We start from the raw sequence: 22944 nt of genomic DNA, 5'->3' as shown, positions 1-22944 counted from the left end.
TGGATCTCGATGGACATTTGCGCGACGCACAAAGACTCACAGTGAATCCGGTGTAGGATTCTTTCGTGATCATTTGGATCTATTACGACCAGACCAGGTAAATGCTTGACTATTTAACATCATTACTATCATGTAGCGTAATTTAATAATTGTTTCTTAACTTGTAGTTTCGTTGGGACCCGTACCCCGCTGAGACATATGTTGCATTGCCTCAGTACTCAGGCATGATGTCGGATGTGTGGAGAGCCTTTGTACCATTAATTTGCTTTCACATTGTAACACCCCGTTAAAATATCAATTAGAAATTAATTTGATAAATATTTAGTCGATTAAATACATTAAATAATTATTTGATTATACCTTTGTTGTGCGTCACGTAACGACTTTTGCGTCTAACAATTAAACCAAACAAAAAAATAATTAAATTAAAAAAAGTGAAATTGGAAAAATGGAAGTGATGGGTCCGGTCACATGGAGTTTGAGGACGAGTTACATGATTTATTGTAGGAGTAATTAAGTTAATGGCAAGATTTATGGTAATAAATCAAGGCTATTATTTCTATAATTTATGAATGAATTAATCTTTGAAAGGCCACCTAATGCCTTTGACTAACACTACAAAAAAATCAGAAAAAAATTACTTTCCATTTTCCTTCATTTTTTTTTGGCCAAAGAACAAAAAGAGAGAAAAAAATGAGAAAATTTTTTGAGTGATTTTTGGGTGATAAATTACTCTAATTTAATCTTTAATCCTTCAAATTTGTAAGTTTTTGATCAATTATTCTTTTACAAAATTTTAATTTGCTAAAAGAATTTTATTCATAAGTATTATTTTTTTTAATTTATATAGTTTTTCCATGAGTTATAATTCTTTAACAAAATTTAATTTGTTAGAAGAGTTATGTTCATGTTTTATTTTATATAGTATCTTATGAATCTATATTTCTTTAATAAAACTTCAATTTGTTAGAGAGAATTATGTTTATATGTTAATTTATACAGTTTTCATGAATTTATATCCCTTTAACAAAATTTTAATTTTTTATGAGGGATTATGTTTATGTCTTATTTTATATAGTTTTTCATGACATTATAATTCTTTAACAAAATTTAATTTGTTAGAAGGATTGTGTTCATATATTTGATTAATGAGCTTTTTTTCATGAAATCATAATTCTTTTAAAAAACATCTTAAATTGTTAGAAAAATTATGTGTGTATATTTATTTATTTATTTTTAGTTCTCACAACTTATGATTCTCTAGCAAAATTTTAATTTGTTAAAAGGATCGTGTTCATGATTTTAATTTTTATACATTATGGAAAAAAACATATATTTATATATACATTTGATGATTGATGGGAATATTCTAATATAATGATTATTCATATTTTGTTTTAATTTAGTGTTGCAATTTGTGTATACGTAGATGTTCATATTTTGATGTATGCACTTGTAAAAGTTTTGGTTGATTTTATTATTGAGGTTAAATAGTGGTACTGAATGTTAATTTGTATGTGTTGTTGATAGAATCATCGAATTATAAAAAAGGGGAGATTAAAGAGATTTAATTATTTAAATAAAAATAATAATAATAACAATAATAAAATCTGGACAGTAACGTTTTGGTCTCGGTTGTCGCGCCTCGAATCTCAAGGTTTGAGTGCGATTTGTTTGTCATTTCGCTCGCCGATTGCATTAAAAGTTATTTAAAACGCTAAAATTAATTAAAAATAGTAAATAGACATCAAAAATTATGAAATTTGGTACACGGAGTAATTGATACATCCGGACGCAGTGGTGAAGTCGGATTTTCTGTTTGAATTTTTGAAAATGTCGAAAAAGGCCAATAAAGTTACTGGTTGTATTTTGAAATTTGAAAATTATTGAGATTAGGATTTTATCATTTGAAATTATGAATTTTAGTGATGTATTGATGGTATAAAGTGGATTGAATGTATAAACACGTTGTAATACGTGAATTTTGTATGTGTATTTGTGTTTACGACCTCGATTCATAAGAGGTTGAGATTCCATTCGTGACGTGCTTTGAATTGGTTTATCGTGCTACCAAGATACACGCTTAGACCATACTTTTGTAATTGATTATGTAAAGTAATGTTGTTTTCATTCTATGATGTGATGTTGTATATCACTTACGGCATAGACACCTCAAATAATTGGAAAGGAGTTTAGCTTGGAAATTGAGGATGGTTGTGTTGGATTTGAAAATATTATTGTTATTATCGTGTTCATGGCAATTTTGGATCATTACGGTCACCATGAGGGTATGCATACTTTACCTTTAACGACCCGAACAGGGCGAACAACGCCTTAGGTCAAAGGTTGCTTTGGGATTAGCTCTCCCCGTGTATTCCTTTAAACTTTGATATTACTCTGGCGATCCAATAGGACGGGCAATGACATGAGTTGAGATTTGAAAAGCCAAACATGACATCTAAACTATTAGTCTTTGCATGCTAAGATGACCTGTATAATGCACTGTATGAAATCTTTGACTTGTACTGGTTTATGTTCTTTGGAACGTGCTATGTTGTTGTCATTTGACGACTAGCAAGTTGACTTGCAGGTGGGACTAGTGTGTGAGGACCAAATAATAGAACTAGTAATTGAGCTGACTGTGGCACCCAGACTTTTATTACTCGTCAAATGAACTTTAACATGCTTCTTATCGCAAAAAGGCTTTAATTTTTGAGTTTTGACAAGGCTAGTAAATTCTCAAGTTGTAAACTTTAAGACTTTCACTGATTTATCATTTTCATTATAGTTTATTATTTCTTTATCGCTAGAACGTCGTCGGTCCTAGAAATGGTTTAACTTAAATGTCTGACGTATGACCCAGAATTTATGTTACAGGGCATCCCGCCGCCTTGTGACACGAAGGTTGAGCTCCATCTCACCTCACGTAAGGGTCGGGAACCGAAGAACTGGTTTGAGATCAATGAGAGTGTAACAACCCGACTTACTATTGACTGAGTAAACAAGGTCATCACGGGGTTTACTTCCCAAAAAAACTCAAATCTTAATTCCAAAACTTGTGCAAATGAGTCTTTAGTTCTAAAACATAGCTAAATCAGTTATTCCCAAACCACACATCTATCTAACTCATAAAGTAATCATAAAAGTCTCTATACAAGTCCAACATAACCAATACAGTCTAGCCTAATATACAATTACCAAGGCTTAATACAAAACTACAAAATTCTAACATGCTAAGCTCATTATAACATCCTTGAAAACTCTAATCACCTCCGCTATTCTATCATTCCCGACTGGTTCCGATCTGTAAACAAAAATAAAAGTTGGAAATAATAGAGGGTCTGATTAAACTGAATGAGAAGTAACAATCCAAAACAACAAAACACAGTAATTTCCAAACAAAGGTTTAAAAGCAACATCGATTTTCTAGATCTATGTGCACACAGGGAGTCTAGTTTGAGAGGTGCCCCATAGCTCTGTGGCTATGTCGCTCTCGAGTGAAGCTAGTCAATATCTAAATGTCAACTCGCTTCAAAAACAGGAAGCCGGGAACAATGTTCCTCAACTCCGTCAACGACCAGCTCGCAAGCCCGATCCATTAACCATATCATAATATCAACATAAGCATTCACAACAACATTTGTCTCAACAATTTTTAATTTCAAAAGAGCTTTAGTAAAAGTTTATTTTCAAGAATGTAGTCTGGCCAGACCCTTTAAGGGACTGCTACTACTCACCAAGAACGCTTTAAGAAGCTAAGTCTGGTTCTTCGCGATCACTAGAAGGGTTCCTCGATGATGACGCCTCCTGAAGCATAACAAATATAACATCACAACAAAGCATACGATATTACAAACTAGGTTCATATAACTCATTGCATCTCCTCCTATGACCGCATCTTAGTTAGAGCTTCTATTTTAATATTTCTAATTTCAAAGATTGTGCAAGTTCTAGCTCCAAACCCCAATATCATCAAAAAAATATATAACCTTGCTTTAGACTAGCTTGTATTCTTGTAAAGATCATACATCTCCACAATTCCCTTTGTATTTCCAATTCAAACACTTTCATGTTCATCTTAACTTAAAACCAAGAAATTAAACAAGATTAACAAACTATCCAAAAAGAAGAACACAACTAGTTTATCCATTCAACTAATAATTTCCACACGAACCCTAAATACTCTCAAGAACAACCAATCATATACAATCAAGGGTTATATCCAACACTTACAATTACCCAACTATTCGATTAATAACAACATGATTTATCCACCATTAGTAATTTCACAAGAATCTCCTAATATTCAAGAACATCAAGTTTCCATAATCTTTCTACATCCAACATCCTATCAATATTCTAATCTTCGTAAATTTCATGCTAATTAATAATTCCAACAAATTGTTTCAACATTCCACAATTACCATTTATACATTATAAAACTCAAATTACATTTAATTTTAGAATTCTTCCCCAAAACTCCTCAATCACAATCACCTATAATCACATATCAATCATACTTAGATTCATTTAATTTGAGGTTTTCCATAAATTTCTCAATTTCCAAGATTAATCTAACATTCAAGATTTAAACAAGATACAAGAAGAAGATACAAATTTAAGAAGTGTACTAAGGTAAATAGCAATATAATAATGGAGATGAAACAACATAAAAAATCAAAGAAAGAAAAAGGAAGGTGTTGCACCTCCTTGTTTAGCGACAGAATTCAGAAGCCACAATAAGATTTTTGATGCCCAATCAACCAAAATAAATTCAACTTTGGCTTGAATTTTCGGTGCCCGCTCAAACAGAAACAAAGTCAAGCTTGATTTCCCTCATTTCCGACAAAATTCAAGGGCAGCTACAATAAATATTTTGGCTGCTGCACTCCTTGTGGTTCGAATCCAGAGAAAGGAAAGAAAGAAAGAGTAATCAGCCATTATTTATTCAAAATAACCAAGAATGCAGAAGAATTAATCATATACCTTAAAAAAAACGCAAGAGAGAACAAACCAGTTGAATTCGCAGCTAAGTTCCTTCGAAGATTAGAGGAAGGAAGATAAATGGCTGTTTGTAGAAGATCTTCTAACACAGATTGATCATTCTTTTTCAGGGAAAATGGCGAAAAGACGGAGAAGATGTCTTGGATTTGTTTGGTTTGGCTGATATCTGGATTTAATCGAAGTGAGAGAGAGTAAAAAAAAGGGTTTGGGTGTTTTTTTTTGTTTTTTTTTTTTAAAAAAAAAATTTTATAAAAAAACAAATTAAAAGAAAAGGAAGAGAAGAGAGAAATTAAATTAAGAACGTTTCATGTCATGTGTACTTAGAATCATTCTCGAACTAATAATTCTCTTAAACTCACTCATCTTAAATTATTAATTTCTCAAATGTTGCAGGGCGACACATCACTCGCTGGGATCAAAGATTGGAGTTGCTGGCGCAATGTGCGCCAATTGATGCTGCAGGCGCACCTACTTCTCTAGATTACATGGTGTGGTTCCTCTCCATCATTCGCCGACAGATGACACCATGACGTATCATCGCAACAGCTCAATACGCCCCCCGCACCGATGATGACACAGTTTGTAAGTACTCATCCATGTTGAATTATTAAACATAGAACTTACACAATATAACTTTATATAACGTTCAAATGATTTGTAGGCACCAGGCGTCTCAGCTGTGATTAGGTCTAGTCAGGAGGAGCCTGTACGGGAAATTGCCCAAGGCATTCTCCTTGGGACCCAGTTCCAACACTTCATTCCAGAAGTGGCTGCGCCGGAGACCTTTGGAGACGTGCAGAGGGAATCTCCTCCTCATGCCGACGTACATTTGGAAGAGGTCGACTTGACGTACCCCTAGGATGTTGTGGGATCCTCATAGGGTGCAGGATCATCGCAAGGTGCAGGGTAGGGATGGCAACGGGTCGGATCTAGACCGGATCCAGATCCGTTTTCAAGAACAGGATCCAGATCCGGACCCGGATCCGCACATACTGCGGATCCAGTACCGGATTCGGGTCCAAAACGGGTCCAATATTGCTGTTTTTTTTTTTAAATGTGTTGAGATTGCAATAAAGCGATATTTATAGACTAATGTTAATAATATATATAATTTCACAATGAATCACCCAAAAAACATTATACAACTTAAAATTGTCTTCAAAATATCCAACAAACACATTCAAAATAACTTAATATAATTAATAAAAGTCAATCATTCATGTTCTTAGTCATCCAATGTTCCCAATTTGTCAAAATTCTTCAACACTAACATCATCAATATCCTACAAACCAAAAAAACTCATTAATAGATGCAATTTTTAAAAATTTAAATATAAGAATATAAGATTATAAATTTATAACGCAAAATAAATACCATATCAAGATTGTCCATTATTTCCACATCCTTACGATCTTCGTTGATAGTTGAACAAGCATAAGTTCCTTCAAAATTAACTTCAATAACGAAAAATATAATTACATTAGTTAGTAAAATATAGACTAAATGTGCAAATTAGTATAAAATTACCTTTGACATCACCTCACTAGTTAATGCAAGTTTAATCTCACAAACATTACGAAAATACAAATTTGAAGTTGGATGATTTCTACCAGAAAAAACCTTAGTTGCCTTATAGAATATTTCCAACTTTTGACAAACAAGAGTAGCCGTTTGCCAATCATGATCACTAGGCACATCAAAATTCAACCTTCTTTGTAGACGTTTCAACTTATTAAAAACTTCTTTAAAAGGCAAACAAGTGTCAAGCAAATCATATGTGGAGTTCCACCTAGTTTTACAATCAAGACTCACCCCTTTAGGTTTAGTCACATTCAAAAGGCGACAAGCTTCCTCAAACTTTTCAATTCTTTTAGGAGTAGACATCCAAAATGCAACACAATCTCGAACATTGCAAATACCAGAATCAATGACATCTAAACCATCTCTCACAATCAAGTTAAGAATGTGAGCACTACACCTCATATGCAAAAAATCTCCACCCAACATTAAAGAACTACTTTCTAATTTATCCATCAAGACATTCATCATTGCATCATTTGTGGTAGCATTATCAACAACAATAGAAGAGATTTTATTTTCCAAGGTGAATTGAGAAAAACAATCCAATAATATCTTGGCAAGAACCTCTTTGTTATGTGGGTATGGAACATAACAAAACCTAAACAAAATTCACACCAACATGGATTCAAGTTTAAATAAAATTCACATAACTAATTTAAAATTCAATAGCAATGAAATTTAAATGAAAGGAAAATGAATTACCTTAGAGTTCTATTATGTAAAACCCATTCTTCATCAATGAGATGTGACGTCACAGCCATATACCCTTTTTTTGAGTAGAGGTGGTCCACATGTCAGTTGATATTGCATTTCTACCCTCATCACGCTCCAGCAAGACTTTAAGAGAGCTCCTCTCTGTGTTGTTCGTTTTTATCACATCATTTTTCAATGTGTTTCTCGAAATCATCTTAAAGTTGTCATTTAAACTCCTCACAAAGTTTCTAAAACCAATGTGGTCAACCATAAATAAAGGATACTCATGCATTACCACCTTTTTCATCAATTCTTTCCTTGATACTTCTTGATCAAAAACCACTTTCTTTGGCTTTTCATTAACTGCTAAGTAAGTAGATCCATCGATTTCTCTTTTCACTTTTAATTGTGATTGATTAGATGCAAGGTTTAAATGTCTACTTGAACATGTTTTCTTAGCATGTTTAAGAAGATGTGAAGTTCCACTATTCCCTTTGTAGGAAAGTATTTTCTTACAAGTCTTACATTTTGCCATTTGTACACCATTCACATGTACAAGGTCAAAATAAGTCCATGCTTCCGAAGTTAATTTCTTACTTTTAGCACTACTTTGTTCAGTAGATTCATTCTCAACATCAACATTACCCTCAAATTCCCCATATGATTCATGAATATGATGCTCAATAGGTTGACTAGAAGCACCATCAAGTCCATCATTTTGATTATCCATTTACTCAACAATACACTGTGATAAATTTACTAGTCATCATACTCATCAATTACCATTGAACTCAACATAAATCAAAAATTACCATTGAACTCAACATAAATCAACCACTAAACTCAAATAAATAAAAAACTACTCAACATAAATAAAAAATTACCACTAAATTCAACATAAATCAACCACTAAACTCAAATAAATCAACATAAATCAACCACTAAACTCAAATAAATCAACATAAATCGACCACTAAACTCAAATAAATCAACATAAATCAACCACTAAACTCAAATAAATAAAAAACTACTCAACATAAATCAAAAAAATTACCACTAAATTCAACATAAATCAACCACTAAAATCAAATAAATCAACCACTAAACTCAAATAAATAAAGCTCTACTCAACATAAATCAAAAATTACCACTAAACTCAACATAAATCAACCACTAAACTCAAATACATCAACATAAATCAACCACTAAACTCAAATAAATAAAAAACTACTCAACATAAATTAAAAATTACCACTAAACTCAACATAAATCAACCCTAAACTCAACATTAGACATATATCTACTACTAAACATAAATCAAAAGTATTGTAGGGAATAAAAAAAAATCAAGGTTCATTACCTTCAAATCCGCCACTCCAGCCGCTTGTGAGGAGAGGGTGGGTTGGCCGGTGGCTGTGAGGAGGAGTAGGGAGGGAGTGAGGAGGCTGGGCGCTGACAGCTTTGTCGACTGTCGAGGCTCGAGGGTGATGAATGGAGCTGGGCCGCTGGCAGAGGGAGGGAGTCTGGGAGGGAGACTGGGAGTTGGGAGTTTGGGTATGTGCTAGGCAGTAGGCAGCTAGGGTATGTATTATGTAAGTATGTTAATATATTTTTGATATATAAAAAAAATAAAACGGGTCCTCCAGATCCGCGTGTCTGGGTCTGGGTATTTTTCTCAGATTCGGATCCGGACTCGTGAAATTTAAAAGGATCCGGATCCGACCCGGATCCGACGGGTTTATATTTTTAGGACCCAGATCCGTGAAAACGGATACGGATCCACGAATCCGGGTCGAGTCCAGTACCCATTGCCATCCCTATTAACAGACAATGATTCATTCAAAACACCCATTTCCTTTCCTGCAATAACAATCCTCCTGTGAAAACCAAATAGAGTTTTCCCACCAAGGCCTTGTCTAGATCTCAGTTAAAAAGGTTGGGGGTAAATAATAAAGTGGTAATATTACAAGGGGAAAAAGAATTAAGGGGTATTAAAACAATGGGTTTGGCATTTATAATGTAGTAAATAAATACTCAAAAAAAGCTGTCACTTTTTTTCAATTGCAAAGAAAAGAAAAATACTACTCCCTCCGAATCAATTTAATTGTCCCATTTCCTTATTTGGCAAAGTCTTTTTAGTTGTCCCATTTCTATTTTTGTCAATCTTTTTTTACCTAAATATCCTTAGTTCACACAAGTGATTACGAATATACCCCCATATACCTTACTTACCCAACTACCCTTCACTACTTACCCTTTACTACTTACCCTTTTTAATGGACCCCACACCATCCTTAATAACCGTGTCCAAGCAAATGGGACATCTAAATTGGTTCAGAGGGAGTATTATTTTAATTTCCAGAGCATTCTACTTCATCAACACCATCCTTATGAATTGTACTTTTCAATTTTCATTACCATTTATCACAAATTCACAATCTTAATTTTAATTTAAGATATTTTTCTGTTTAGTTTTTAAGATTAATCTTTCAATTTTGAAATTAAAGTAGTAAATATCCAAATCTGAAAATTACTTGGAAGAAGGATACATGAAGATTTTCTTTTCTTTGAAGCAATTAAAGGCATTTCTTCATTGAGCTTTGTCAATGGCGGTTAAAGGTAAAAGATAGAAGATGAAGGTGTTGAGTAGTGATGATGAAGTTGGGGAAAATTGCAAATCTTAATTTTTTGTAATATTCTTTTATTTTTTAGCAATTTACAAATTTTTTTTAATAAAATTTCAGATCTTGATTATGTGTTGAATGGCATAAGTTAATTTTGGCCTTGATTAATTATGTTGTTAATGTCATGGTAACATTTATTTAATTTATTTATTTATTTAAATTATTAATGTCATATTACCTTAATATTATTTGACCTTTCGTGTTGACCTTGACTTTCGGTCAAGGGGTTTTTTCTGTAATCCCTATCTTCCTTACTTGGCCCATAAGCTAATAACTTTCCAGAACCCTAACTTCCCTCTTATAACTGCCCTTTACTCCTCACCATCATGGTTCCCCTTCTTTAGTGCTGATAACCGTCTACCACTATCCATGATAACCAACCTTCTCCCAAAAGTAACTCCCTTTTTACCATTATAAATAGATAGTCAGCATCAAGGGAAGGATCATCTGATAATAGCCCTTCTAAAATCCTCACGACCCTCTTCTCTAGCCTTCCAAAAATACAAGCAACTTCCGCCCCTACACTCATATTCCTACATTCTCCATCTCATCATTTATTCATTAAGCTCTGATTTCCGTTCTAACTTGAGCGTCGGAGGGGTTTTCCGGGAGATCACTCCCCTGATAAGGCTAACGTGTTGTGTTGCAGGAATTCAAGTCATTTCCATTCTGCGAATTGTTGCTCCCGACAATGCTTCCATTTCCAGTATTCTAAGTATCACGCACTTCCTTGTTTCATTACCGAAACAGTTTGGCGCCGTCTGTGGGGAGAGAATAAAAAGTCATGTCTCCCAAGAGAAATCCAACACAAACCGCTACCGTGCACAGCACAGATACAGACACTTCAGCGGGTCACGCTAACAACCAAGCCGTGACTCACCGTGATTTGGACATGCTAGCACGAAACCTCACTGCTGCCTTCTCCGAACAACTCCGCGCCGTCATAAATAATAATAACCCTGCTCAACAACGAGTATTGGAAGACATGGCGGACCAAATAAAGAATTTGCGAGAACGAATCGAACCCCCTAATGAGATACCGAAATCCCACGAATCTCAGGATGGGAACTGACCAAGATGGTCAAGGTACGAATGTCCAAGATGTCCAAGTCAAATCCAATGCAAGGGAATTAATTTTGTCTAAGTCCTATTATGATCTTAGTATGCACAGTCCAAATAACTCATCAAGTGCTTGTACTTTGCTAAGTATGACTAAGTACTTTGTTGAAAGCATAAATTAATGTCGGTTACAAGGAATTAATTCCAAACAGTTTTGGAATTCAAAGGGGCGTGTTTTAAGGAGATTTAAAGCTGGTTTTAATCTCATTTAATTCCAAACGGTTTTGGAATTCAAAGGGGCGTGTTTAAAGGAGATTTAAAGCTGGTTTTTAATCTCATTTAAGGGAATTTTTTCCAAATGGTTTTGGAATTCAAAGGGTTTGTAATGGGGATTAATTGGACAGTTATGAGCCAAATTAATTGACCCTTTATTTTCAGTTTTGTTATTTATTTTTGCTAAGTTGTAGATGCAATTAGTGGATGTACTAAAGCTATAAATAGCATGCTAAACATGAATGAAAAATCATCCAGAAATTTGCCAAAAAAAAAACGTGTGTTTGTTTATTGAACTTGACTTGTGTTTAGTCAATTTTCATTGTCCAAATTTGAGTGTCCAAATTTGAAGAGTTGTAGTTTTAGTGAGAGTTCCTAAAACTAAAGCTTGTAGTTGACGAATAGGTGAGAGTTCCCTAATCTAAGCTACGCCTAAGCAAGTGAGTGAGTGTTCCTCCTTGTTATATCCTCAAGTTTAGGGTGAGAGTTCCCCTTAACTATCTTAATTAATTTAAACATTTTTCCTAAGTTAAACAAAACCCAAGGACCCCTTAATTTATACTTATTGTGAACAAGTTTTCCATCTTGTTTACACATCAGGAACTCAGGGATGTCACGTTCCAGTAGAAGAAATAAGAAGAGACGGGAGAGATCAAGGACCCATGCAAGCCTCAACAGAAGTGACTCCCAAGATGGTGAATCTAAAGTCGCCTCTCGAGATGCCCGTACTTACCTGGAAAGCAAGAAGCAGAGGGCGTTTGAAAGTGTTCAATCATTGATGGACAAAAGGAGGGAAGAAAGGAAGAAAGCGCAACTCACGGGATCTAGCCATCCTACCATCCTCGTCATAATGTCGCGGAATGAGAATGGCGAGGTAATCTTCCCGAAGACCCCATGCCAATAAGCTCCCCGCTTGCTCCGGAAGTGCTGAATACTCCCAATCCGGCGAAAGTAAAGATCCCAAATATGACGGTCTTCGATGGAACATCTTGCCCGGAGGAACACTTGATGGCATACAAAAAGTTGATGTTGCTGTACACCACCAACCCAGCATTGTGGTGTAAATTCTTCCCAAATACTCTCACAGGAGTAGACTTGACGTGGTACAACTCTCTTCCAGGGAGAAGTATCCACACTTTTGCCCAATTAGAGAGCAAATTTCTTGGTCACTTTGTGGCATCCAGAAGGCAGGAGAAATCAAACTTCCATTTGCTCAGCATAACGTAACTGGAAGGGGAATCCATATCATCATATCTGAGGAAATTCCATGAGGCAGTGCTGAAGGTAATGGATTTGGAAGAATCAGTCGCCTTAAATGCCCTGATCAACGGAATGAAGGCTCAAAGGCTGAAGTTCTAGTTGGTCGAGAGTTAAGTGAAGACATACGCGGAGGCCATGAAGCAATGTCAAAGTTACGTCACAGCCTCTGAAATATGTCAGGCACATGACCCCAAAAAACGAAAGTCAGAGAAGGAGGATCCGACATTCTCCCATCAATCCTCACGAAACAGGGAGGAACATTCGTCAAGAAGAGACAGAAACTACATGTCACGTCGTCCGGAACCCCCATCAGACATGGGACCTCCACGATCCAAACATATATATGTCACAGAAGGGGAAGCCAGGACACGGAATTTGCTCGACGGAGGTAATGATCCGATGTTCAACCGCAACAGAAAAGACATATTCTTTGCCATTCGGGACGAGTTGCCAACTCCACCCCCTACTACCACCCCCTCTGATTGTCGCAACTACAATTTGTGGTGTGATTACCACAAGGAACATGGGCATACCTTGGTCCAATGTCGCGAACTCAAGCGTATCCTACACCAGTTGGCCGACGAGGGAAAGCTATCAAGGTTCATTAACCGAAAAGACTATAGCACGAGAGGCGACCCGGAAAGAAGGCCTTGGAACCAGAAGCACAGATCTCCCAGAAGAGATGAGGCTAGACGAGAAAGTTCCAACACACAAGGAACCATCAACATGATTTTCGACGGCTACTCCGAAGAATACCCTACAATTTGCGCTGCGAAAGACAACGTTCATACTCTGCTCAAAGGACCACCAAAGTCCACATCAAGTGGACCGATCATGAGGTTTGATGCTACTACTTCCCAACCGTTGCAACAACCACACACTGATCCTTTAGTGGTTACCATCAAGATTGGGCAAATGATAGTGAGGCGAGTATTGGTGGATACAAGAAGCACGACCGATCTTATAACGATGGAATGCCTCAAGCAAATGAAGTTCAAAGAAAATCACTTACATCCCCTAGATAAACCCTTGATCCGGTTCGGAGGAAATCAAGTCATACCCCTGGGAACAATCATACTCCCTATACGGGTGGGGGAGAAAGACAGAAGTAGAATGCCCATACGATTCACGGTGGTGGACCTGACATTCCCTTATAATGTCATCATGGGACTCCCACTCATCAACAAAATCAAAGCCGCAATCTTCCCTCATCAACTTTGATTGCAATTTGAACAAGACGACGGACAAGTAGGTATGCTTAAGGGAGACTAGGTAATGGCCCGCCAATGCCTCATCAACACCATGAAACGAGGAACTTCCGTCATCCCCTCCAAAAGAAGAAGGGGAGAAAAGTCTCCATCCGTCATGAGTGTACATGGACAATAGCTCTCATTCATCAGTCTCAATTTCAACTAAAAGCAGCGTTAGTCGAATTAGACAATAGCTCTTATTCATCAGTTACAATCGTTTGGCCGTCAAAATTTCAATTTCAATATAGCAGAAGTTTCAAGAAATCATTCATCATCCAACGTCAAGTTCCAACGTTTCCAATTATTCGGTGTTATATTCTACTTTCTCATAATTATCTAGTATTCAAAATGTAGAGTTGTCAGACGTACTCGACATCCGTTTACACAGCCTTAAGTTATCAAGTATCAGACGCCCACTAAACTTCCTTATTGCAAATCTTGTTAAAATCAGTGTTTTCCATAGACTCGGCAGAAATCAGTGGCATATGTAAAGTCGGACCCTCAAGGCGGGTGGAGATGTTGATAATTCCTCTAAGTCACCGGGCCTTCGCACGACACCGTAGGGTCGAAAAGTCGGACCACAAAATAGGTCTTAAAAGCTAAGAACCCTGGGAAAAATCTAAGTATGAAAGGATTGCTCATATTTCGTCCGACTTATAGACGTGACTAGTCAGTTGCCTCATCATTCATACTAGCTGTGGAATGTGTTGAGGTCACGTCATCCTCGTCAACGTTGCACTTTGTCACAATTCCTTCAAGCGCTGATCTAAGTCGCGACCAACATGGCAAGCACCAATACGCCCAGTCCGTAAAGTCGACAAATCGGGCCCCTTATACTATTTAGTCTTGAATTCATTTGCTAACGGAAGCGTTCACCACACATCCGCGGAAGTGTTCCATTTTCCACGAACTGCCCGACAATTGCAAAAAGTAGTTGAGGCTTCTAAATTGAATCTTAAAAACTTGCGGGAGATATCACGAATGAGCCGTAGTGGCTATAGAACTTCGAGAATATTGGTTGTGTCTGTAGAGTCTATAAGTCGGACTCTATATATGACCAACTTTCTTGTAATTTTTCTAAGTTATGAAAATTCCACAATGAGTCCATGCAAGTATTATTTATTCTGCGGCAATGTTCTATATAGCTGAGTTCACTTGCCTTGGTGTTGCCCTACAATTCCTATAAGGCATGAAACAATTATTGTGGAAGATGTCCGTGTCATCGATAAGTCGGACCCCCCAATGAGAGGGGGAATATCGATAAATTTTCTAAGTACCTAGACACTTGAATGTGTCCGGGGAGTCGATAAGTCGGACTCCCTAGGTGTGTGAAGATGTCGATAATTTCTCTAAGTTATCAGGCTTCCTCATGAAGCCGTAGGGTCGATAAGTCGGACCCTAATTTAGACCCCAAAAGGTAAAAGCGTCGGGAAAAATCTAAGTATGAGGATTGTTCATTCTACCGTCCTACTTATAGATGTGGCGGATCTTTTGCCGCGTCACTCGTGATAGCCGCGAAATAAAAATGAAGCCGCGTCATCCTCCTCATCGTTACAAACCCCTACATGATCAGCTTCCAATTTTTCAAAGTTCCAATAAATCCGTGCTCATTGTGGAAGGTGTCCGTATGGTCGATGAGTCGAACCCCCAGGTGTCCCCCATATCTAAGTATGGAAGGATTAACGTGCTGTCCGTATGATTGAAGACGCGGACCCTTACATTCAATCCGCGGCATAAAAAATATGAGACTTGTCAAGAAAGATGAGGGGCTCGTTGAGACGAGTAAAATTATTCTAAGTTTTTCTATCATTCCGTGATATTGATAAGTCGGATCCTCAGGTGCTCCCAATCATTTTGGAAATATTCCAAGTATGGAAGGATTTTCGTATTGCCCGTATAGTTGAAGACGCGGACTATTGCACTCATTCCGTGTCATGGTTAAATAAGAAGCTCGTGAAGATGAGGAGTTATTCAAAGACCTATTCCGTCATATAGACGAGTCGGACCCCCTAGGTCCCCCCGGGAAGACTAAAAAATCTAAGTGTAAATCCAAGCCACATCATCAACTGCTCATATGATTTATTATTCAGACTCTAAGGCGTATATGGGCCAATCAACTTCACTTCCGCGGCATATTATCCTCCTAAGACTCCACGGTATGTAGTACTGTAATATAAAAAAAAATAATAAAAAAATAATAAAATAAAAAAATAATAAAATAAAAAATAAAATAATAAAATAAAAAAAATAATTATAATAATAATAAAATAAAATAAAAAATAAAAATTATTGTGATTTTATCCGTATAGTAGACAAGTCGGACCCCTCTTGGGGGCGATCTTATTCCAAAAATATTCTAAGTATTGGAACTTCCACGGCATTAAAGTAGCATAAACTAGGCTGGAAGTATCAATTTATAAAAATCCGTGCGAGTTGCTACACAATAGCAAGACTGTCTCAGTTGGTTAGAGCAGCCTTGCCATGCATCTTGGGTTGCAGGAACAAGTCTTTTTAGCTACATTTTTGCTGCTGGATGGTATAGACGGCAGGGGATACCTCGCGGCACGCTACAAGCCGCGGCTCGACTTGCTTGTTTGCTTTTCTCTTGGACTTTGTGTGTCTCATGATCATTTTGAAGATGTCGTAATTTTTTCGTTACAACTTGGAATTCGACGTGTGAGCAGTCGATTCGAAGCTTACGAGCCCAATTTTCATAATTCGTCAGAAGGTCTGCCAGATTGTGGATATATTCGTCTCCTTGGGCATTTGAGTGTCTTCCACATCCGTATTTCTTCGTGAATTCAGTTTTGATGGACAATTATTTTTTCCGCATAAAGGAAGATGTTTCCGATCGTTGAGGCTATTTCCTCACGTCATCCTTCACGCGTGGGGCTAAATGTCATGGTAACATTTATTTAATTTATTTATTTATTTAAATTATTAATGTCATATTACCTTAATACCCTTTGACCTTTTGTGTTGACCTTGACTTTTGGTCAAGGGGTTTTTTCTGTAATCCCCATCTTCCTTACTTGGCCCATAAGCTAATAACTTCCCAGAACCCTAACTTCCCTCTGATAACTGCCCTTTACTCCTCACCATCATGGTTCCCCTTCTTTAGTGCTGATAACCGCCTACCACTATCCATGATAACCAACCTTCTCCCAGAACTAACTCCCTCTCCACCATTATAAATAGAGACAGTCAACATCAAGGGAAGGATCATTTGATAATAGCCCTTCTAAAATCCTCACGACCCTCTTCACTAGCCTTCCAAAAATACAAGCAACTTCCGCCCCTACACTCATATTCCTACATTCTCCATCTCATCATTTATTCATTAATCTCTGATTTCCGTTCTAACTTGAGCGTCGGAGGGGTTTTCCAGAAGATCACCCCCGGACAAGGCTAACGTGTTGTGTTGCAGGAATTTAAGTCATTTCCATTCCGCGAATTGCTGCTCCCGACAACGCTTCCATTTCCAGTATTCTAAGTATCATGCACTTCCTCGTTTCATTACCGAAACATATGTAAATCTTCAATAATATCTTTTTGATAGCTTTTTCATCACCATCCACCATTGTTATGTTGTTCTTTTTCTCTTTTCTTTTGGTATGTTCAAATTAATTCCCCTGCATTCCCCTGGGGGTGGGGAGGGTAAATACTTACTCTCAAATAAGGGGAAAATAATTACTCTGGTTAATTTTTTCTTTAATCCAATCAAGTTATTTTGGGTGAGAATATTTATACGGTAATATCAAAAAAGAACGAATGGAGTATCTTTTAACCTAATCTAATTAATAATAATCTCTTCTAAAAGTATATTATTCTCTCTAATACTTTTTTTTATCCCACTATATTTTCTCATTCTTTAATTTATTTAATATTTATCTTTATTTTTTCATAATAACATTCCCATGTACAAACTTAATTTATAATTTTTTTATTTAATTATAATAAATTTAATTTTTTATTAATCAACAAATTTTTAATCTTTTATTAAAGCTAATATTTTTCGATAATATGAGAGTAATATAATCAATTCCCAAGTTTTTTTGGATTATTTGAATTCATGTTTTTTTTTTTGAATTTATATGATGATTTTTAGTGTTTTTTTAACCAAAAATATGGTAAGAAAATAGATAAATGTGAAATTAAGTAAAAAAAAATTAAAATTGGTCTCATTTTATAGATCTCAAAAAAATATAATCGTTGGTATAATATTTTTTGAAAAAATTTAATTAATTAAAAAAATAGTCATCAAAATAAATAAAAAATTATTTTTTTCATCCAATGAGAAGGCTACACTTGAAAAGGTGGCAGAGGCTGTGTCAAGCGCATGATTTTGCTGATTTTTTTCCCCCAATCAATGTTTGACACGTGGCAAAATGGTTGAAAAAATATAGAGTGACCGTTCTTTAGAATGGATCACATGATGACCAATTTTGCCGACCTTTTTTACAACCCACCAAATATTAGATCACCATTAATAGTATTTTCCTTCAAATTTGGTCATATAACCTAGAATTAGATCATCAATATGAATGCACTTAAATTTTCACGGGCTCATTTATGTCATTAAATTGCAACCAGAGAGAGGAGGAAAGTGGCGAGAAAGTCGTGAGTAGGGATGGTCATGGGTGTAGGACCCTGTTGGACCCGCCCCTTTTTAAGGGTCTGGGTCTTATTTTTTGAGACCCATCGGATCCGCGTCGGATTTGGATCCAGAAAATATTTGACGGGTCCGGGTCCGGGTCTCAAGGTACAGACCCGGATCCGGACCCAAACCCTAGACCCGCCCCTCAGACTCGGACTCGGTCCCTATACAATTAGATATTTTTTTACTTTTTAGTAATTATTTGTAATACGATAATAAGTTGTTTACAAAAATACAAAAAGACTCGCAAAAGGTTCAATTTTGACAATCAAAGAGACTTTGATTCAGACCCATTAAGGACCCATCAAGAACCCTAGACCCGTCAGATCCGAAGGGTCTGGGCCTGGGTCTGAAAATTTTGGACCCTTAGGGTCCGGATCCAGGACTGAATCTATAAATAATAAAAGGGTCCGGGTCCAGATCTGGCCAGACCCGCTCCAGACCTACCCCATGACAATCCCTAGTCGTGAGAATAAAAATGAGAGGTGGAAGAGAAAGAAGTGTGACAAATAAAAGCCTTACTCGGCCCATATTTTTTTTAATTTAATAGACCATTATCCAAATCAATCCTTATTAAAAAATTACAATATCAAAAAATTCTAAAAAATAAGCTTCGAAAAATTTTAATTTCAAAATAAACATCTTTGTGTTCGAGTCTGGGGTCAGGTTTGTTCGCTATTACGGGTCAAAGAAATCAAACTTCTTTGTTTGCTTTTATTAACAGCGAACAAAAGGGAGAAAATGTCATAACTCATAACATATGAAGAGACAAAAAAAATCAAAACAAGTTTGTCTGCTGTTATGACATTGATGTCTCTCTTATGTTCGTTGTTAGTAAAAACGAACAAAGAAGTTTGACTATTTTTTGACTAGTTCTTTGTTCGCTATTAATAACAACGAACATACATGACTCGGCTTTGACATGGAAACGCGTATTTTGGGAATTAAAAGTTTCTGAAGCTTGTTTTGGGAATTGTTTTTAATAAAAAGCTTATTTTTTCAATCTTTCACCCTTATTTAGCTCGACCCTTTTAAAACCCTCATAATTAAGTGTTTGATTACGGTCCCCAACAGGCCACCGGCCCAATGTATTATCAATCAAAATCAAGTATCTATCTCTTCAAAAACTCTTTAAAGTCAATTATCTCTCTAAATTTCACAACAAAATATTTATTAACATAAATAAATGCAATATATGGATTTCAATTGTAATTAAACGCGACACAAATCTAAAATGTTGATCGATTTATTTCTTTTAAATTACTTAAATAAATAAAAAAAAATGTTAATAAATTTAGTTTGAGTGCAATGCAGACCCAAATCTAAATCGTTGATCAATTTAATTTCAATTAAATTACCAAATGAAAAACAATTTCTCTTAAATCAACATTAGTGTATTGTTGAAAAATTTTAAATCAATTGATTTATTTTGATTTATTTAAATAAAAAAAATATATAACTTTTGTTTTAATTAATGAAAATTGCGATATAGACAGAAATCAAAAAATATCAATCAATTGAATTTTGAAATTATTTTTGGTAGGCAACTCGTCGTTTATTTTCTTGTCTCCTTCCCTAGCGTTTCATCATATGGAATGAGTCGTACGCCATTTCTCCCAATCTTGACCCTCTTATAGCTCCATGGCCCTATTAATTTTCATAATTCCTTCTGCACAAATTCTCGTGAAAGACGGTCTCTCAAAGAGACCATCTTATATCTGCTAACCCATTTAATTTTTATTTTAAATAAAAGTTGGGTTTTATTAAAAACTGAAATTGAAAATTTCAAAAAATACTCTCATTATATGTGCATTGTTTATATCAGTTTTTATTTTCCTTCATTAATCTTTTCACCTTTTTTCTTCCTACACTCTTTATCCTCAAGCTTTCTCTTCTCAAATATTCTCAAATTTCAGACTATTACTTGTTGAATAACCAAGTTTGATTAACCTTTTCATCTTTTCATCTTTTCATCTTCTCTATTCTTCTTTGTTTACAGGTAAATAGGTCTGATTTATTGATTATTCATTTTTTCGTTTTTTAGGGTATTTTTAACATATTTATGATTGTTCTTGTCATTATTTGTTTAATATTACATAATTTATCGTGTAAATAATATGTAAGTTTTTTGTGTGAATAGTATATAGTTTTTGTTACATTTATGGAAACTTAAGAGAAGAAAGCAAGCTTGATAAAGGATGATTAATCCTTTTACTTGTTTTTTTTTTGGTGTTAATTTCGTTTTTTTTTTTTGCATGATATTTTGGTATATAGGGTTCTAGAATTAGGCATTATGCATATTGTAAGTATGCGTTAAGAATGATGTAAATAAGCATTAAGTATACTATAAGCAGGCATTAAGGATACTATAAGCAGGCATTAAGTATGATGTAAGTAGGCATTAAGGATACTGTAAATAGGCATTAAAGATGATGTAAATAGACATTAACAGTGATGTAATATAAGTAGGCATTAAGCATGTTGTAAGTTGGCGTTAAGTATACTATAAGTAGGGTAAGCATAATGTAAGTTGGCATTAAGTATTCTATAAGTAGGATTAAACATTTTATAAGTAGGTATTAAGATTGATGTAACTAGGCATTAAGTTAATGTAAGTAAGCATTAAGCATACTGTAAATTGGCATTAAGTATATTGTAATACTAGATTTATGGTTTTTTGTTAATATTTTTTTTATGTCATTTAATGCTATTTTTTATGATTGTTTTGTATATACGTGGCTGACAAAGACATATATACTAATTGCAAACCACATCTCTTCTTGTGTAATGGGAAATAAGGGATCAAGCTTACATCTACACATATTGCTGTTGTGAATTAAATAGGCTTCAATGGTTGTTAATGGTTTGAAGAAAATCAGAGCGAAAAAATGCATCTGAAAGAAGTAGTAGTGCGTAGGGGATGATCTAAACATTTGATAGGTTGTTGTAAAAAGCAAGAGTGGGTCTTGCATTTTGATTGAATAAAATTACAATTTAATTGTGTGTATTAAGAAAATTTATGATGTATTAAACTATGTGAAATTATTTATAGTAATTATTTGTATGTTATCACAAGGATTTTTTGTATTTTAAATCCTATTACATTTTAAGGATTTTGTGTTTTAATGCATACTTATTTCATCTTTAATGCTTACTTACAGTATACTTAATGCATACTTAATTAGATTTAATGCCAACTTACATCAAACTTAATGCCAACTTACATCAGACTTAATGTCAACTTATATCAGACATTATGCTAACTTACAACACACTCCCTGCCTACTTATATCAGACTTAATGCCAACTTACATCAGACTTAATTCCAACTCACAGCAGACTTAATGTCTACTTACATCAGACTTAATGCCAACTTACAGTACAGTTAATACCTACTTATATCATATCTAATATCAACTTACATCAAACTTAATGTATATTTAAATTATGTTTACGTTTCATACTTAATACCTACCTATATCATATCTAATACCAACTTACAACACACTTATTGTCTACTTACATCAAAGTTAATGTCAACTTATATCAGACCTAATGTTAATTTATAAGGCACTTAATTCCTACTTACATCAGACTTAATGACAATTTACCGTAAACTTAATACCTATTATATTTGCGTTCATCAATTGTTGGAACTGCATCATCATGCTTAATGCCTACTTACAATCCTTATTTGAATTTGAATGTTTATTTTTTATTTGAATCCTTATCTGAATCTGAATGTTTATTTTTTTTATTGAGAAGTGGAACGCAGGTTTCACACAATAAACAATTACTGCTGTTCATTGGAATATAGAAGGTTTTTTTTAATTGCGTAACAGCCTGTTGTAGTGCTATGTATTTAATTTTTTCTTCTTTTTTTTTTTTATAATTAAGGCTGAGCCTCAGCTCCTAAAGTTGAGTAACTACCTTTGTTAATTGGACCTATTATTTATTCTAGTACATGTGATAATTGGATGAATTTGAAAGAATAATTCATGCTTCAGTGATTTATTTTGTGCCAGTGCTAGATTAATTTACATAATTGTTTGAAACATTCATTGTCTTATGCTTAGTTTGATTGATATTGATCCAAATTTTATTTGTCTTATTTCGTAATAATTATTTTGTTTACTTTAACGTAGTAAATTATCAAATCTTAAATATATTTTCAATGTCTCTTCGTGTTTGACTTATTAACTTGTTATATAGATCATAAAATCCACAAAAACCATATACTGATAGATGAGAAATTTAAACTCGAATTTGAACTTTCCATGGCTTAGGGGCGAGATTATGAATAAAGGCCCTTATTGATTCTTGAATACCGAATACCAACCTCTTCTAAATCGTAATCCGTTGCTTCAATGAATCTAGAACATTACAAATATCCTATAATTACACAGTTACAAAAACAATAATTTATAAATGAATATAAATATAAGATAAATTATAAAATAAATGACATTAAAAATTAATAAG

General features: G+C 34.9%; 2 protein-coding genes and 1 long non-coding RNA gene across 4 annotated transcripts; 1 reads left to right on the top strand and 2 right to left on the bottom strand.

Annotated features, from left to right (window-relative positions):
* Positions 1 to 1828: 1828 nt before the first annotated feature.
* Positions 1829 to 5192, bottom strand: LOC130804563 (uncharacterized). 2 transcript variants are annotated; one of them, XR_009040029.1, is made up of 4 exons: positions 4987 to 5192; positions 4707 to 4891; positions 3738 to 3807; positions 1829 to 3304 (listed from the first exon to the last, which is right to left on the bottom strand). It is a non-coding gene; the product is annotated as an uncharacterized LOC130804563 (long non-coding RNA). The 2 variants fall into 2 exon arrangements; XR_009040030.1 differs by having other exon boundaries at positions 5015 to 5192.
* A 1062-nt stretch (positions 5193 to 6254) lies between these two features.
* Positions 6255 to 8009, bottom strand: LOC130803707 (zinc finger BED domain-containing protein RICESLEEPER 2-like). Its single transcript, XM_057667908.1, has 4 exons — positions 7342 to 8009; positions 6574 to 7184; positions 6380 to 6459; positions 6255 to 6287 (listed from the first exon to the last, which is right to left on the bottom strand). The coding sequence occupies exons 1-4, from the start codon at positions 8007 to 8009 to the stop codon at positions 6255 to 6257; spliced, it is 1392 nt and encodes a 463-aa protein (XP_057523891.1).
* Positions 8010 to 12261: 4252 nt separating this feature from the next.
* LOC130803706 (uncharacterized) lies at positions 12262 to 13776 on the top strand. The gene is made up of 3 exons (XM_057667906.1): positions 12262 to 12518; positions 12572 to 12653; positions 12736 to 13776. The coding sequence occupies exons 1-3, from the start codon at positions 12262 to 12264 to the stop codon at positions 13774 to 13776; spliced, it is 1380 nt and encodes a 459-aa protein (XP_057523889.1).
* Positions 13777 to 22944: the final 9168 nt, after the last annotated feature.

Source organism: Amaranthus tricolor, chromosome 17 (genome assembly GCF_026212465.1).
Source record: "Amaranthus tricolor cultivar Red isolate AtriRed21 chromosome 17, ASM2621246v1, whole genome shotgun sequence".
Taxonomy (NCBI): Eukaryota; Viridiplantae; Streptophyta; class Magnoliopsida; order Caryophyllales; family Amaranthaceae; genus Amaranthus; species Amaranthus tricolor.
This window is presented reverse-complemented; position numbering and strand designations above follow the sequence as displayed.